The sequence below is a fragment of the Malurus melanocephalus genome, unplaced genomic scaffold (genome assembly GCF_030028575.1).
Source record: "Malurus melanocephalus ecotype Western Australia unplaced genomic scaffold, MMel_1.1 scaffold_110, whole genome shotgun sequence".
NCBI lineage: Eukaryota > Metazoa > Chordata > Aves > Passeriformes > Maluridae > Malurus > Malurus melanocephalus.
Window position 1 is genome coordinate 298,782 of NW_026623342.1, and position 18,583 is coordinate 317,364.

At 38.0% G+C, this 18,583-nt stretch overlaps 1 protein-coding gene across 3 annotated transcripts in view; it reads left to right on the forward strand.

Moving 5' to 3' along the window:
• The window catches only part of SLC39A6 (solute carrier family 39 member 6), a 17,265-nt gene extending 1,348 nt beyond the window's left edge, over window positions 1–15,917 (forward strand). For all 3 annotated transcript variants that reach the window (XM_057369437.1, XM_057369439.1, XM_057369438.1), the window contains 9 exons: window positions 13–818; window positions 2,003–2,183; window positions 2,439–2,608; window positions 3,886–4,095; window positions 5,702–5,771; window positions 7,023–7,400; window positions 12,641–12,721; window positions 15,087–15,277; window positions 15,382–15,917. In XM_057369437.1, the coding sequence (XP_057225420.1) occupies window positions 42–818; window positions 2,003–2,183; window positions 2,439–2,608; window positions 3,886–4,095; window positions 5,702–5,771; window positions 7,023–7,400; window positions 12,641–12,721; window positions 15,087–15,277; window positions 15,382–15,534 (2,211 nt within the window). In that variant the 5' untranslated portion in view covers window positions 13–41 and the 3' untranslated portion in view covers window positions 15,535–15,917. The remainder of the gene's footprint in view (window positions 1–12; window positions 819–2,002; window positions 2,184–2,438; window positions 2,609–3,885; window positions 4,096–5,701; window positions 5,772–7,022; window positions 7,401–12,640; window positions 12,722–15,086; window positions 15,278–15,381) is intronic.
• The last annotated feature ends 2,666 nt before the right edge of the window (window positions 15,918–18,583 follow it).

Genomic DNA, 18,583 nt, shown 5'->3' on the forward strand with positions numbered 1-18,583 from the left:
CTCTTTTTCCAGATTACTTTCCCTACTGAAAAGGAACTGCAATGGAAAGTGCAGTATCAGTCATTTTCCTTGTATCATTTTCCATACTGCTGTGTGAAAGTTATCACCATGGAGTGGAGACAGCTACTGTTGTGCATACATCGGAGAGAGCTTCTCCAGAAAAGACAGTGGGTGTTAATGCTGACTTGGCAGGACTAATACAGAAATTGCACCTTCAAGAACTTTTTAATCGTTATGGAGAAAACAACTCTCTGTCAATTGATGGCTTTAGAAAACTGCTCCAGAATATAGGTATAGATAAAATGAAAAGGATTAAAAGAAGCTATGACCACGATCATGATCATGACCACAATCATGATCATGACCACAATCATGATCATCATGACCACGACCATGATCATCACTCTCATCATAACCATGTTTCAGTAAATAAAAATTCTGAGAAGAGTGCCTGTCCAAACCATGAATCCGATGCTGGCAAAGACCACAGGAACAGTCATGCAAAGGAGCCCCACAAAGCCGAGAGTGTTGAACGCCAGCAGAACTTTGTGCGCAGCAAGAGCACAGTTCATGAGATCACAGCATCTGTCATCACCTCTTCCACAGGGAGCCACGCCGAGCTGCAGAAYGTGCAGCCTGGAGAAGTCAAGACAGTTGTCCGTGCAGGGCTGGCTGGCCCCGGTGCYGTTAATGTCTCAGGGGGCCGCAATGCCACCTGGCTCGCTGTCAGCAAGGCAAACGAATCTCGTGCTGCTCCAAAGGAATTGGAAAGAGGGAGTTACCTCTATTCTAAACTGAAAAAACAAAATACTCAAGAGGTGAGGCCAATTCTGTTGTATTCTCAGGAGTCCAGATCCAGTGGGAATGTTGTCATGGCTTGTKTTTCAGGTTGTTTACCTGGGTGCAAGTTTTGTGCCGTAACAATACCCATAGCCAAAGACAWGCAAATAACTTTCCTTGAAACGTAACTTTTTGAAGGAATAGGGTGTCATGTTCACAAGCTCAGAGGAGAATTAAATATAAATGTACACTTGGTTTAATACATTTATGATTTATGTATTTAAATGTTACTAAATATTAAAATGTTGCTGAAACTGACAGACATTTACAATTTTAAACTTGTAGTTCTGCCTTATATCAGGAATATGTCTTGTTTTCCTATTAATGGGGTGAAAGTTAWAAAATCTAGTTAAGGTACTGGGATTCTTATCAAAGCTGTCTCACATTGTGATAGTGTAGAGCCATCCATCCTCATCTTAYGATTGTATGTAGAAAACAACTCTGAAAAAAGATTGTGGAAAARTGGCACATGTTACTTTAAGATAGGAAAAGTTAGCACTGATAAAGAGTATAGTTGTGTTGTAGACGTTTTTCTTAAGCAGTCAGATCCTTTTGCATTAAAGGCTTTAAAAAGCAAGTGGGGTCTTAGTGTTTGCAGCCATGTCGGGTGATTTTGAGTGGATGTTGGGTGGCACGTGATGGTAGGTGCTGAGTTCACAAGTTCTTGCTGTGTTCTGCACTGTTGAAGCAAGAAGTACTGCTGTTCTTTAAACCCACTGAGACTGTGYGTAGATGGTACAGTGGGAGCTGTTTACTGGCAGAAGTGTATGTACAGCATGCTCTGTACAAGACTTTCCGCAGTAGTCACTGCTACAAAAAGGTGCTTGACCTTATTAGTGCTTCMTTTGGTGGCCTTTAAAACTGACTGAAGAGTGTTAGGTTTTTTCTATATATACATCAAAGCATCTGACCCATTTGTGCTGACAATGAGTAATAATTACCCATCATCTACCAGGACTCAAAAACAAGCTTTCTGGGACATGATTGGGGTGGAAGTACATTTTTTATTGAATGAGTTTGTTACCAGTTTTTGAGTTGCATTGTACAGATGTTTTCATATGGTGCCACTGCATTTCGATTAAGATGGGATGTGCAGTCCTTTTAAGATCTATTCTGGTATTTTTGGTTCTATTTAATTATTAATATATGCCTTTTTCCACAGTGCTCCAATGCATCCAGACTAATGCAGTCACATGGAATAGGCACTCAGGTATTGTTGACTGCTACAGAATTTAGTTATCTCTGTCCAGCTCTTATTAATCAGATTGATGGCAAATACTGCATAGTCCATGCGACTAGTAAAAGAGCTGAAACTCCTCCAAAAGGTTACTCTCTGGAAATAGGTAAGTTGACTTTTTTTTTTTTTTAAATCAAAGCATTAATGTTCGTTATAAAGCCAATAAACCTGTTTCATAGTTGTAAGAAGTGTGATTTTCTTTTGGCACTTCACCAAGACTAGAGAGTTATCTTTATGTCAWACCTTTTGTTAACATCTGATTAATTGAATGATCAGCTTTGTTTGAGAACAGAAATGTTCAGCAAACAAAATCATGTACAGCTGATATTTATTGTCGTTCCTTTTTTTTTTTTTTTACCAGCTTGGATTGGTGGCTTTATATCCATCTCTGTCATCAGCTTTCTTTCCTTGTTGGGTGTTATATTGTTACCACTGATGAATCGAGTATTTTTCAAATTTCTTCTGAGTTTTCTTGTTGCATTGGCTGTGGGGACCATGAGTGGAGATGCCTTCTTACACCTYCTTCCACATGTAAGTAATAATTACTGGTTAATTTGTTATCTCAAAGCAGAGAACTTGACAGCTGTRTATATTACTGATAAATTCAATCCCTGTTAGTTAATACCCTTTGGGTGAGTCATTTCTCAACCCTGTTATTCAGGTTGTTTGATGGAAAGGTTTTCCATTTGGAACATCTCTAGTATTCRTTTCACAGTCCTTAAAAGTGCAAGAACTTCATAGCATCATCCCTCTCTGTATTTCCTGTTCTTAGTCATATATGCCAAGTCGCTTTTTGTTCCTTGCATGCTACAATTTTGCATAAATTTTCTTAGTTTTCATTGCAGTGCTGCCCATTTATTTTCATTTTCCAGTTTAATGGACTCTACAAGTAGTGCAGATTACTCACTGAACACTTTAAATTTGGAATGGATAGTCAACTGTTTTTTGTTACATTGATGGCTTACCCATTGTGATGATTTTCTTTTTACCAGAATCCAGCGTTTCTGTAGTCCTGGGGAAAATATACTTGATAGAGTGTGGAATTGCTGTTACGTAATGGAAATGCTGTTGTGTTATGAAATGGGAATAGGATTGCTAAATTTCTACCTTTCTTGAAGTTCTTACACTCATTCTTCCCCTCTCCCTCCCAAAAATAACTTGTTMCAGCTTTCAAATGAGGTGCATAAAAGTGGCTGTGGATTCTGTGGTGGTTTCCCAGTCCTGCCTGTAATTCATCAGGYGGTTCTTTTTCCTTTCAGTTAATTTTGCATTTGCTGTGTGAGGTTATGTAAATAAAAACATRTGGGAATGAGATGTGCAAAAAGACTTTTTGTTTCTGAACAGTGTCCAGTAAGAAGGGAAAAAATGTCAGACTCTCTTTAAAGAAGGAAATTACGGCTAAYTTCCTTGTAGAAAAAGTTTTTTGATGTCTGCAAGTTTTCTCAGATGGCAAACTTACTGGTGTGYTGGCTGTGACCACTGCTTAAAATGTGGGTTCCTTGATGGTTGTCAGGATTTTGTGTGAGGGCAGCTGTACACCTTGGATTAAGCAGAGGCCATGCAGCTTCAGTGTGTGCATCAGTGCCAGGCCTATTCTCACTCCTTGCAGTGTTTCTTTCTATCAACAAATTTCCAATCAATTGAGTTCTTTGTAATTGTTTGAGTCTGTAAGCAGAGCATTTGCCCTGTGAAAATTGTCAAGTTTGGACTCTGGACGTGAGAAAAATTATGTGAAGATTATTTTCTATGTTTCTTATGTTACAGTTCTTTTGAATATAATGACTTTCCCCGTTTGGTTCTCTGCTTAGTCTCATGGAAACCATCAGCATCACCACGAAAAGCCTCTGCTTGATCTGAAAGGCTCTATGTACAAACATCTTATTCTTCATCGTACAGATGAGAATGCTTACCTGGATTCTACGTGGAAAGGACTTACAGCACTTGGRGGCTTGTACGTGATGTTTCTAGTGGAGCATATGATCACTTTAATAAAGCAATTTAAAGACAAGAAGAAAAAGGTAGAAAGACTTYTACTTTGAACTATATTGTATTACATGCTCGTTTCTGAAAACACTTATTAAAAAACCTATCATATGTCTTTTGATTTAATAGCAATGGCTTACTGGATTAGTGTTAGAATTTCATTTATATTGGGAACACGTACACTTCTAAAGTATGTGATAACCTTTTTGTGTGGTCCTTTTRTTAAGGGCTGTTAACTATTTCCATGACCAGACACTATAGTACAGGCTTTGGCATCACAGTGAATCGTTTCATAAGCAAATGTCCAGTTGCATCTCGTTTTAACAGAGTGATTTAAGAACTCACTTTATTACTGACTTCCTTTTGACATCTTAAAAGAATTATCGCTATCTGAACTGGTTTATTATTATTTTAATTCTTTTTCTGGATGCAATAAGATTGCCTTGTACAGTTATTGTACTGCACAGACTGGTAAGGGTTGGCAGTAAATAAGCATCCAAGTATGCTGTAGAAAGTGACTTCATGGAATAGTGTTCAATGTGGAAATGCAGTCTATTAAGCCACCTTGCTGCTTTCCTTTCTCTCCCSCACAAAGAGCAATGCAGCTCTCAGGTTGTTATGCTGGTTTTATGTGTAAGGTAAATAACAGAATTTTGGCAGGTCAGAAGTGCTGGTAACTTGCCAGCTACTACTGGTGACAATTTTTGAAAGACCAGTGTAACCAGGAATAAAGAATGATATCAAAGTTGACTCAGTAAGGAAAATTAATCAGGAGTTGGTGATAACAATAGAGTCATAGAATGGTTTGAATTGGAAGATATATTAAAGGTCAGCTGATTCCAACCAATCCTAGGCTTTACTTGAAGAAASTTAGTAAATACTAATTATTAAAATAGCTAATTGCTAGGCTACCTCAAAGACTGATAATCTGTTTAGTTTAAATTAGTCATTAAGGCAGTAGTCACGGAACAGATGCCATGTAAGCTCTTTGATGGTGGGAAGTTGTATTGGTGTGGTTTATACTGAAGCTAAATTGACTGTGAGCTTCCCCTGTCTAGTTAAATTTTTTTGTCAGAAAAGAACATGARGAGTTTCAAGCAAAGCAAGAATTTTGTCTCTTCATAGTCACAAGGAATGGATTTCCTGTTAGACTAATTATGCCCTCTGAGATACTGAGTCACTGAGCATAAAYTGTTGTGATACAGACATAAGTGAGCAAGGAGTAGAGATTTTACTTGTTTTTCCTTCTCTACATTATAAAAAAAACCCCGATATATTGACATTATGATAGAAAATAATTAGCAGAGTAACTTACTCAGCATTTGGTGTATTTTACTTCTCAGATGAAAACGCTCTGCTTATTTCTTGTGAAAAATGTAGGGCATTTATGTGTGTAGGTTTGTTTGTGGTGATTTTTTTTTTGTTTTTTCTTTTCTCCCCTCTAATGGAGCCTGAGAAACCATTATCACCTGACTTTACTTAGCTCAGTTCCTAATATTCCTCTTATCCACTTTCTATATGGCTTGAGTGTTGTCCCCTTTCTGTGCAGCCTGCATAAATGTTATGAATATAATGTTGCTCATACATATTCTGAAAAATAAGTAAAATATTCATAACTGCAGTATTTTCTTTTGGAATAAGAAAAAAAGTGAAGATGATGGAGAAAGTAAGAAGTTTTCAGCAAATGAAGAAAAGTTGGATACGGATGATCGTAAGTCTTATTAATATCACACAGTTGTTATTTTGTGGCAGTACTGTTTAAAAAACACCTGATTGATGGCAGCCCATAGATCTGCTGCTTACTGTAGGTTGGATCATTGYCTGTTTGAACTATTTTCAAAACAAAACCTGTCTGTGGGCTGATTTGTAGAGGACTTGCTCTATTTGCTGCTTTCCTTTGAAAGGGATCAGGAGATTAGAAGTAGTGAATTCACTGTTTTGGARCCTTAAGCCTTTTAATTCTGGATTTAGCAGCAGAAGTTGAAGTAATTCTGTGAACGGTGCAATACAGCTGTTCCTACTGATTTCTACACTTCTGTTTAGACTGCTAGATACTTTATATGCATGACTCATTATTTGGCTTTCTGGGTATCTTAAGTCTGGATTTTTTTGTTTGATTGATTATTTATTTATAAGGGTAATAATATAAAATTCTAGACAATACTTGAAGTAACATTCAGAGTGTGAATAATCATGYGTACCCAAGATCTTGCTTTAAGCCAAAACACAACTGAATAGGTGCTAAAAGAGATGCTCAGTTTTTCAGAGTTATTTTTCAACTAATGAAAGACTTGTCTGTAATGTAGAAAAAAATGCATTTATTCATTTAATTGCAGGGGAGAAATTTGTCAAGTTTCAGAAATTAGTTAAAATAACCAGCTGTGCTGTGCCAGCAATGTTATATGAGAGTATTTCATGGTCTGTGTTGGTGAMTTTATTGTTCAGTTTTTATTTTCTAGGTGTTAAACTAAAGTATCTGTATTTATTTTGAAACAGGAGTTTTGAAAATTGTAACWTAATCTTCTTCTGTATCTTTATTCTTCAGCCCTGAGATGAGTAAATGGCACATGCTTTTCAGATACTTGGTTTTTCTGAAGCAATCGGGCTAACAGGCTTCATGCTGTGAAACTGGGATTTGGAGCCTTTTGCTGTAGTGTTTAAATTGCAGTGGCTCTTAGATTAAATGTTTTTTTGCCTTTTAGAAAGCATTTGCAGCCATAATGTAAGGGCTGCTTCAGCAGTAGGGGATGGAAACAAAAAGTTTCCCTTATTTGAACTATTGGGAATTGTCTCTGAAATCTGAAAAGGTTATGGAAATGCTTCAAAAAATCTTCTGGTGCCACAAGTTGGATTATCAGTCTCAACTTTTTTACTGCTTAACATGTTCAAACTATTTATTGTATCTTTGCTTCCTAGGCGATTTTAAAAATGTATAACGTTATACTCTGGGTTTTTGTACCAGGGCCTGAGTGCTATCTAGGGACAGACTGTCAAGATCCATCAACCTTCATGTCTCAGCAGCCAACTGTACAAGAGGAAGAAGAAGTGATGATAGCTCATTCTCATCAAGAGGAGGTTGACGGTGAATACGTGTCCAGGATCTGTAGGAACAAATGCCATTCTCACTTGCACGATACTCTAGGACAGACAGATCGCCTCAGTCAYCATCACCACGATTACCATCATATTCTGCATCACCACCATCATCAGAACCATCATCCCCACAGTCACACTCAGCGCTACTCACGCAAAGAACTGAAGGAGGCAGGGATAGCAACTCTGGCATGGATGGTGATCATGGGAGATGGACTACACAATTTCAGTGATGGACTAGCAATTGGTAAGTGCTAACTTGGTCACTCTAGCTTTCTTGGATGTGAAGACAGTGAAGTCTTCTTGCTGCCACTTATGTCTATAAGAAATGTAACTAATTAGCAGAGGATCTTTGAAGCCTAAACTTTTATGTGATATTGTCATCTGAATATGAAAAATCTCCGGTTTAACAACCTGGAGGTCAGTGATAAATGAAACAGAAATTATGTGCTTAGAGCTGTGTTTCTTTAGGAAATCTATAAGTTTCGATTAATTTTCTACTTTAACTCCTAAAAGCTCATGTTTTTCAAAACTAAAGCTAGCTTTATAAAAAACATTTAAGACTTAACTTTGTATTTCAGGGCCTGCAAATGCTCAGCAATTTTTTAAGTTTTAATTACTTTTTACAACAAGCTTGTATTTTTTGTCACATACAAAGTAACTATGTTTTTTTCACTTCAGTCAGGCYACTGGTGATATCATAGGCTTCTTTACATCATTTTCATCTTTGCTTGTTATGCAGTAAGGTCAGGTTCAATACTTGGCATATCTGCTTGCCTGTACTGGGCCTTGGTTACACATCATGTGTAAGTTCCTCCAGAGCATTGGTGGGTAAGGAAATGGAGCCCTGATTTCAATCTGTTTTAGCCTGAAAATTTTATTTTCTGAAACAGTGGGCATGCTATACTCAAAAYCTTGTTCCTAAAGTTGACCATAATAGTAATTAAAAACAAATTTGAACAGGTATATTTATTAAAAAGTAAACAAAACATTTATCTTTTTGTTCCTGTTTAGTTTATGCCCCTATTTTTCCCTTAATGTGTTATCGTTGCTCAGTGTTTTTTGATAATGCTTCAGTGAAAATATTTCATATCACAAAAATAGTAGATTGAATATTTTGTTTTGGACTTCTGCCTGGGCGGTCAGGTTTGGGAACTCTTGTATTTTTTCTAGAAGGAGGGGTAGATTAACCTTTTAAATTCAAAATACCTGTAAAGTAAGTTACAGAAAGTGAAGTCAAATCAATAATYTTCAGTACTTAAGCTGATCTTTCTTGATCTTGACTATTGTATTTAAGACTAATCTTTACAAGTATTGGATTCATTTCCAGGTTGTTTAGCATACTGGAGGTAGTTCAGCAGTATCTGTCTTTCTGTGAATTTTATTGTAGGAAAAAATGATTCTTGTTGGAAGAGGAAACSCAATAATAACTATTTTCTCACAGCAATATTTGCAGTTGTTCAGATTCAGTCAATTCAGAGTATAATGTGAAAAAAGACTTTCTGATYTAATCTCATTTTTGATGAAAGTTGAAGCATGAAATGTAAATTTTTGAGCAGATCAGTAGTGAAAATGTGGTAGAAGGAAGATTTGCATACAAATGGCACACAGAATCAATTACCTCTTGGCATTAGGGAGATTTGGGAAGGAGCTATGACTTTATAGTTATGAAGGGAAAAGTATGAGAAAGGTTAATAAAGGCTTATTGAACAAGTGAGAGCGATAGCTTTCAGAAGTCCTGCTGTGTAGCTTTTTCAGGCTAATGGAAATACGGTTTCTTTGAGTTCTCTATGTGCTTAAAAGTATTATGGGAAAACATCAATTTGATGGTGTTGTGAAAATGCAAATGCTACTTGTGTAGTAGTTCATCTGTATTTTGAAGATGTGAATGCTTCTGTAAAGCTAGCTTTAGCCAGCATAACCCTTCATTGAAGTTCATTCATTTGGTGTGATTTGTTATTCATAAGTTCCATCAGTTACTTCTTTTCTCAAATCTGTTGTGCTAATTATGGAGGAACAAGATTTAAAAGTGCTTATTTTTTTATTAAAGCRTGGAACAGTTGCATCTGACTCATTTGTGCAAAAGGATCATCTGTGATTTGAACTTTTATGTTTAATTACAACTAAATAAGTAAAATGCAGAACACTATTTTTACACTAGTCTTGCATACTTTTCCTTAGCTTTTGAGAGAAGTGATGTCTTAAAAAGTGTATTTTAAGATACTAGTGATGCTATGAAATCAATGTCTTGAGAGGGGATAATGCCAGATATGTTAATTTCATCTTCAGTTTGTTAGTATTTCAGGATTTCGTTTTAGCCGGGACAAAATAAAAATAGATATTCTTGCTATTTAAGCTTGTACTTTGATTGCTTCTTACTTTTTCTCTTTGAATTTCACAAGAATTAAGTTTACCATGGTCTTGTTTAAAGCTGTAGTGCTTGGTGGACCCTCAGSCCTTACTTTCTCCCCTCTTTCTCCCACATTTGCTGTTGGTGCTGTCTGTTTTATCCAGATCATTAGTGAAGATACTCAAGAAAATGGGTTGCAGTTTTTGTCCTGGTGATCCCTACTTCTTACTCACCAGCCACCAAGCCCTGTTAGCCCAGCAGTCCAGTCAGTGTGCAAGCCTATATTCCCTCTTTTCCCAGATGACACTGCTGTAGGAGATAGTGTCAGAAATCCCAGTAGAGTTCATCCTACCATAGTTCTGTTATATTTACCATCTCTGTGGTCCGTTATCTCCTCAAGCTGGATGCAGCATTTGGAGAGGGGTTTTAAGAGATTATTCAGTATGATCTTTTCAGGAACTGAGATGGCACTGACCATTTCTGAGTCCTGTTCTTTGCCTTTCTTAAAGAGGGAAATGATCTTATCCTTTTCCCAGAATTCCACTGAGGCCTTCTATAGCCATGTTTTCCACACATGATAGACCAGCAGCCTTTTAGTCACACTAGTCAACTTTGTCAATACCCATAGGTGAATCTCATTCTGGGATGCACCTGAGCATTTCCAGTTTTTTTCTGAACAGTTGCTTCTGTGGTTTGTTGGCTCGCTTTTGCTGGAATGGAGCTGGCAACTGGTTTTGTTGACAGAGACATGATGAAAGCTATGCTGGTGCTTTGCCTCTTGTTATGTCTACTGCTTATTTTCCTTCCTCATCTTTCAACAGACCCAAATTTTTTCTGAACTCTGTTTCTCAGCTAACATTTTTGTAGAAKTGTTTCTTCTTTTCCTTGGTGTCGTGTTAGTTTTAGCTCTAGCTGGGCTTTGGTCTTCCTTCCTTTTGTTCCACTGCTTTTAACTTCCTTGTTGCCAGTCTTTGTTCGTATTTCTTGTGTGCTTCCTTTTTGAATCTTAATTTATTAGGACACACTGCTCAGCTGGGCATCTCTTCTGTGAGTGTTCCCACACAAACAGGCTTGTTCATTTGTGCATCTCTGTGCTGTACCAACTGGCCACCTTTTCTAGGCACATTTTCCYTTTTGACTGATTCCCAGGGTATGCTACACTGCAATTCCTTAATAAATCAAAGTCTGCTTTGTTAAAGCCTAGAGTCCTAATTTTGGATCTTCTAGCCTCCTCCTGTGTCCTGAACTCAGTCACCTCATGCCCATAGATGTTATTCTTTTGCTATATTTGCCATCAGTTTTTCCTTGTTTTGAGCAGCAGATCAATTACAATGCTAATCCTGGCTGGCTTTTCTGTCATTTATAGTGAGAAAACCATTACCAATACAATTAAGGAACATCCTGGTTTGTGTGCCCAGTTACCTCCACAGCTGAAAGCTCTTGTGTRAATGGTGATATCCTGTGTTTGTAGGTAGGCTTATCCCCATCCCCTTTTCATGGTTAGATGATTTGTAACCTTATTGCTGGTGTTACTCTGATCCAGACCCAGAGACTGAACAGGCACATGGAACTGCTGCTTGTACATACTTTGATACAGGAGCTCTCTGTGGTCAAGGAACCCCTTTATGTAGGTAGGCAAAAAAATCCCCAAAGTCAATTGTATTCTCTCTAGGCAGTTGGTATCTATCCATGACAGTGCAAATACACTTCGGTGGTGTCTCCCCAGCATCATGCAGGCAGGCTCTGGGCAAACCCATGGACTTCCCTGTGCAATAGGTCAGCAGGTCTGTCTCTGTCCTGCATGGGAGGGAATCCCCTAGCAGTAAAAAAAAAAAAAAAAAAAAAAAATCTTTCCTTTCTTTCTGTACTGCTGGCCAAGGCAGGAGTCATTTATCCTCTCCCTGGTGCGAGGGTGATGACCATGTTCTGCAGCTGCAAGTGGGGACACAAGGTTCTTCCTGTTGCCAGACTTCACTGTTTTCAGATGTTACCCATCTGGGAGTTCATGTTTCCTGTTCCAGTGCTGCTTTGGTCTTGCCTTCCTCTTTAATCTGATGGGCTTGGACTCTTGCCCCTGTATAACCTCTTCTGAAGATCCTCTCAATTCTCTTTGTTATCACTCATCCAAAGATGCCTGCTCACCATTTCCTGCATCCTCTTTCCTGGATGCCTCAGCACACAACCCAGAGGTAAAGTTGCTGCTGCTGTCACTTCAGGGAAGAGCATCAGTCATTTCTTGCACATTAAGACCTGGATAACCATGTCTCCCTCAAGAGTTAGGTCAGCATCTGGAGTTTCCCCAGTGAAAAGAAGGGATTGTCTCCAGTGGAGTCATTGGCACTGTAGTGCTTCCTCTGGGAGAYGAACTCCTGGGTCCTTTGTGTGGCAGCCACTGTGACATGGCCTTGTGCCTCTGACTGTGATTGGCAGCCCCTTGTTTGCTGGCAGGCCCCTGSTAGCAGCTGAAGAGGAAGCTGCATGTGGCTCTGCAGCCTTGGAGAGGCTCTCCATGCACCTGGGGATCTGACCTGCTGTGTGCGAGCCGTGGGTCAGCTCTGCAGCCCTGCAGTGTGCTGTGTCCTCCTCAGCTGCTGCCAAACAAGAAAAGTGATAAAGCAACAGGAGGAGCAAAGAAGACGAGAAAGATGAGGACTGTTGGACTAGTTTAAGGGGTTTTGTGGTTTTGGTTTATTTTTTTTCCTCCACTTAAAGTGTGAGAGTTACTTAAAAGCAAGCTGCCTAGAGTTCACTATTGATTTCATARCCTCTCTTACTGTTGATTTTACTTGCCTTTTTAGAAGTGTCTGACTTGCAGATGTAGTTGAACTGCTTTCTTCCATTTGTTTTCTGACAGTTTATCCATTTTTTGCATTTTGTGGGAAGTGTTATGTTGTAATGTATTTGGCTTGGTTCAGAAATAAGATAGTGGTTTACTTTAATAGAAAGATTCTGAAGAATTTTGAAATGTAAGAATTATAAACAATTGTTTAGTTAAAGTTTAAATACTTTCACAGAGAAAAAAAAAGAGTGAAATATATGTCCTAATACAACACAAGCATGTGCAACAATGCTTCTGCATTTGATGCCTGAATATGTAGTAATGTTCTGTTTGCTTTTTTTTCCCCATCTCTTTATAGGAGCAGCGTTTACTGAAGGGTTATCTAGTGGTTTAAGCACTTCTGTGGCCGTATTTTGCCATGAATTACCTCATGAGCTAGGTAAGACCCCAGCATTTCCATGGGTTTGTACTTACAGGTGCATGTGAAAGAATAAAATTTGATCAGAAAACATCATCTGTGTYAGGTTGTCTATTGAAGGATACTTGTAATTGACTTAGACTGTTTAACCATATAATTGAATTAATTGTTTAAAAATCTAAATATTTCATCTACTTTGTTTAAAACTGTCTCTTGCAGTTACAGCTTTTTCTGTCTAGTTTAGTTGTAGTTTTTAATTCTCCTTGTATATAACATAAGTTGTGAATTGCAGGAGAAKGTGTGACAGAATTTGCTTTTCTCACATCTCTCCTTAATTTTATTCTTGTGTTTATGCTGCTAAAAGGAAGGTCACGATTAGTCAAAGTACAATCTGCATAACATTTGCTGCTTTTTCATTAATTCTTGCAAAGAACTGCTRTAGCTCTAAATTAAACTTGAAACTACTTAGAAATCTTTCTAGAAACAGTTTGTCTTTCAAGCTCAAGTGATTCAAATTTGAGCGCAGTCCCACGAGAGATTATTGTCGTGTCTTACAATATGAATTCAGTGTTGGGCTCTTTTTGAAGGGCAGCTGGTGAGAACAGGATGGATGTGCTTAGTTGAACTCAAGATGAAGCTGATCTTTCCAGTTGTCAAATCATTTTGGATGYGCAACTGGTGTTTATTTCTTAGCTGTCATGGTCACAGTCATACTTGGTGTATAGGATGAAGAAGGAACAGTTTGCTTGCACTTTTTTTAAGGTTTAATTCCCCAGAGGGTGGAATACTCAGTTTCATTTAATGGAGCTTGTAAACCAGTATGTGTAAACATTGAACTTTCTCTGTATAAACAGTCTGATATATTTGTACAGTAATGTTATACAGAAATATATTATTATGGAGAAAACATACCTGATTTTATGGGTTGGGAGGAATTGAGTCTTGTGCATAGTAATCATGGGACTTGCATTAATTACATGTTGTACACCAAATTATGTTAGTTCAGATAGAAGAAGCAAATTCATATTATGAATCTGGTCATTTTAGATTCAGCTGTTCTATTGGTTTGGGAAATAAGAAAAAYCTTTTAAAATTTAAATCATATCTCTTTAACCAGAACAGAAAAATTTATACGAAATAGCTTCTTTAACAAAGGRCATGAAGTGGCCTAGGAATATTGAAACAAATGTGACTAGATGAAATTAGCTGGGATTAAAATTGTATCATTAATGCTAAAAAATKTAATACACTAGTTCATCTTAATTGCAGTAGCTTGTAGGAAAAGTTGTTTTAACAAATTACTAAACTCAGCGTTGAAGATCACTTTTGCTTACTTTAACTAGAGAGAACTTATTTTCAAATAATAAGCTTATATTACTCTGGCTTAGGAAAAAAGAAGTGTTCTGAATTACAGAAAATCTGTTTCTGGCTGRTAGTCTATCATTCCTTCAAGTAAAAATAAGAAATTAAAGATCATTTACAGAAATAAAGAAATTATTTCAAATTTATAAAACAGACTTAAAGTATAAAGAGCAGTTACAGTATAATAAACTGAATGTACAAGTGAGTGGGAATATTTTATTTTAGGAACATTCATGCATATCAGGTACTGTAGCATTTTACAGTAGTGGTTTAAATGCAAACTGCATGAGAATGTAAAGCTRTTAGAGAGCATCCAAAGGAGGGCAGTGARGATGGTGAAGGGCCTTGAGGGGAAKCCATTTGAGGACATTCTGAGGTCAYTTGGTGTGTTCAGCCTGGAGAAGAGGAGGCTGAGGGGAGACCTCRTTGCAGTTACAAGTTCCTCATGAGGGGAAGAGGAGGGGCAGGCACTGATCTCTTCTGTCCTGTGACCAGTGACAGGACCCAAGGGAATGCCTGAAGTTGTGTTAGGGGAGGTTTACRTTGGGTATCAGAAAAAGGTTCTTCACCCAGAGGATGGCCAGGTACTGGAACAGCTCCCTGGGAAGTGTYCACAGCACCAAGCCTGRCAGAGTTCAAGGAATGTATGGAAAATTACCTTGGGCACATGGTGTGACTCTTGTGCATGGTCCTRTGCAGGGTGAAGAGTTGGACTCGATGATCCTTGTGGCTYCCTTCTAAGTCAGGTTGTTTTGTTATTCAGCAAAAAGCTGCTTCTTTCAAAAATGCTGAGACTTTGAGGTTATAAACTTACAGTATTTGCTGCTGTGTTGTTGTTCATGTGTATGCTTTCATTTTCTGTACATCAGTGATTTCTGATTTTATGAAGGAAAAAGAATTAGGYAAACAACAGCATAAAAATACCTTTGTAATCCTGTAAGAGAACTGTAAGTAAGAAAACACTGCAATACTTATTGCAGAGAATGAAAACTTGGTCTTGGTTTTTTTTTTTCCCCTGTTGTAGGAGACTTTGCTGTACTTCTCAAAGCTGGTATGACTGTCAAGCAAGCTGTGCTTTATAACGCTCTKTCAGCCATGCTAGCTTATCTTGGAATGGCAACTGGAATCCTTATTGGTCATTATGCAGAGAATGTTTCAATGTGGATATTTGCACTTACTGCKGGCTTGTTCATGTATGTGGCTCTTGTGGATATGGTAAGTGACTAGACCTGTTTGAATTTTGTATAAYACAGCTTAAAAATTAATGCTTTAAGCAATTGTTTATTTTCAAGGCCTTTAACACTTCTGTGTTTGTTTAGGTACCTGAAATGCTCCACAATGATGCCACTGACCATGGATGTAGCCGGTGGGGATACTTCATGTTACAGAATGCTGGGATTCTCCTGGGCTTTGGGATAATGCTGCTTATCTCAGTATTTGAACATAAGATTGTATTCAGCATAAACCTGTAATCCTGGTTGCCRGGAAGACAGCTTGGTATTAAATTATAAGTGGTTGAGGTTTTTTTCTATTAATTTCCTTATTGGAAAGGTACATTTGATATAGACTAGATAGTTTTATTGGTGTGCTTTGTTGTTGTGTACTTCCTTATTGCCTGTTAGAAAGGAACACTGAAAAATTTGGGGTTTGTTGGGGGCTTTTTGTTTGTTTTTAATTGTGTGGGTTTTTTTTTATTTGGGATTTAGCATTGCTYATGGTACTGTGGAAAGTGGTACTTAGTAAAACATGGCAAAAGTGCCAAATCTATATTGTATTGTCTGTACTATTTGGGAGATTAGGGTGTTTTTTTTTACTAAATTTATTTACTGTATGTAATTATATGTAATGTCTTTTACTTCAGTGGTTTTGTTGRTTTTAAAAAGGTAAAACAACAGTGGCTTTTATTTTAGCACAATTAAAATCTGCGGATAAAAACCACGGTGAGCAAAGTAAAACCTGAACAAGACATGTAATGGGTAATATGCTCCTTGGTAGAAACTCATCTCTTCTGCATCCACCTGGTGTATATGGAAAGGTAGATGAGTCCAGTCCATCCTTTGTGATGGTGCTGGTTTTCTCAATAGGTTGTGGATTCCTGTGTCTTACTCTAGTTGGTTTCTACTCCAAACAAATAATTGTGAAATCGTGTACTAAGTGTTTACATCAAATGTTTTGCTTGTTTCATCCCTTCTCATATGAGTTGGTCTTCACCAGTTTCTAAAATCAGCAACAAAAGTCTGGCTCTTAAATAGCAAAAGCTTTAAGATATGTGAATTCCGTAAAAGAGAGTTTAAAAGCAGTTTTGTATCCCACTTACACTGCCTGAAGTGACGAAAGTGTATTAAAGCCTGTTTGATATCCAGGAGAGGAGTGCTACAGGCTGAGATAAACAGTCATTTCCTRCAATAGCTTCCTGAAGTAAAGTGTTGATTTACTTTGGGAAAATGAGCTGAGTGGGAGGGAGAGCTGCCTACTTCTTGTTCAGTGTGATTGCACACAAACCTGTGCTATATTCTTTGCAAGAACCAAAGCTGAGAAATCCAAAATAGGAAAATTWCTTTGGTAGCATACCTAGGGAAGTAGTGTGTTAAAGATAATGAGTGTGTAAGAGTGTGTAAGTTTGAGCCTACAGTCTTAAAATGTTTAACCACCCTGAATGGAACTGAAGGAAGAAGATTGAAAAAACCAATRGCAAAATWAATAAATTCTGCATTTGCAGGGAAAGTGAACATATAAAATTCATATTGTTTAATGATGAATAAATAACAGAATTATACTGTCWTACTACCTAGCTTTAAAAGTCCCAGAAATACAACCTGTTAGAACCTGTTTCTGATCTACTGCATCAAATCAGTAGCTGAATGAAAAGCTTGAACAACAGAGGAATGTTTGATAATACCATGTATGACAGGTTGAAACTGTTGGTCTGTCATACAGTGGAAGACAGGAACTATTCTATCACCTCAGAAATAGATGTTTTCAATTAATTGAGAGGTTTGAGGGTCTTCTAGCTAGGAGTTGAGAAATGGGTACCACAGGATTTTTTGCAGCAGTTTCTCTCCTTCAGCTTTTCTTCATGTTAGCAAGATTGAAATTTACTCTTCTGCTCACAGTGAAGAAATCCTGTTATGCACTTCCTTTGAAGGCACGGGTTGAGAAGGGTGTGCTTCCTTCAGCTCCCCTTATGCATCCCTGTGTCCTTTGTAGGGCTTGGACACAGTGTTACCTGTGGTGTGGGAAATGCAGTGTGCTTCAGCCCATGGGGCTTCCACCTTCTGCACTGCATTCTTGGGTGCTACAGAAGTCGGACATGTCTGTGGTTCTGGGGCATTTCAGACTTGGATGAGCTCAGTTTGTTTTGAGTTTTTCACTGCTGGTTTCTGTTAGCTTACAACTGTAATAGCTGCCAGTTCAGCTGGACCGCTCTTGTCTGCTTGCTGGATGTGACTCAGGAAGCAGGCATGTAGCCTAATGTTGATCAAGACATTTTAAGATCAATGATGGGAGATCTACAAATGTCAGTGTTTTCAGTGGGTTCTTCTTGGCTGGCTTTTGATGYACTCGACTGACATTTAACTATCCACATATCAAAACACATTGCTAATTTAACACTATGAAAAATGAACTGTCATTAGAGCAAGTGGGCAGAAATGTCTGTATCCTGTACACAAGCACATTCCACCCATTGAATTCTCTTTGATCATTGATGGAGAAATGCCCATCACAGGCAGCTGTCCAAACTAATAATTCAGAAGAATGTAGACTGAAACTTGCTGTAGTTTTGTATCAGCAAGATGACAAAAGGTTGTTTTTTTTTTTTGTTTGAGTTGGTTTGTATTGTTGTTTTTCTTTGTTAGATGTAGAATCTCTATCTGTTGCAATGTACTCATGTTGGAAATACTCATGGTTTGGCAAACTTGGTGGGGCAGAGCCTCTAAGTTGCCCTTTATTTTTATGCACATGYTTTTCTGCAGCAGTTTTTATTGTGCCTGGATACTCTGGCAAATAAATGAAGTGTCTGTTTTGTGTACCCATCTGTAGTTTAATTATTGTACAGACCCTAATTTTATATGCTATACAGCTGCCTTTAGTGYCTGTGCTAGATGCAGGTAAACAGAATAGGCAAACAATGCTGGAATCAGTTTGGGGGCARGGGTTGGTAACATGTTCTTCTAATCATTTTGTCCTGGTTTGTACACAAAGTTTCACTCTGCGCAGCAGGAATCAGAGCAAAGGTGTGGAGGTTCTCAAATTCTCACCTGCTGGACCTGTGGGGCTCGGGTGTTGGTACGGTTTCTCTGCATCCTTTGTGTCTAAATGCGAGGCCACGTGTGTTGTGGGAATGCAGCTCATTTATGTTTATATAAAAMGGGCTTAAATGGAATTTAAAGGCTGAAATGGAATTCACAGAGGCTCTCTGGCTGCCTTAACTGATACACMATTCAGTTAAAATCTCTCTACTCGTTCTGTTTTCCACAAGAAGGAAACAAAATGATRTTTTAACGAAAGTTGGGCGTTTTC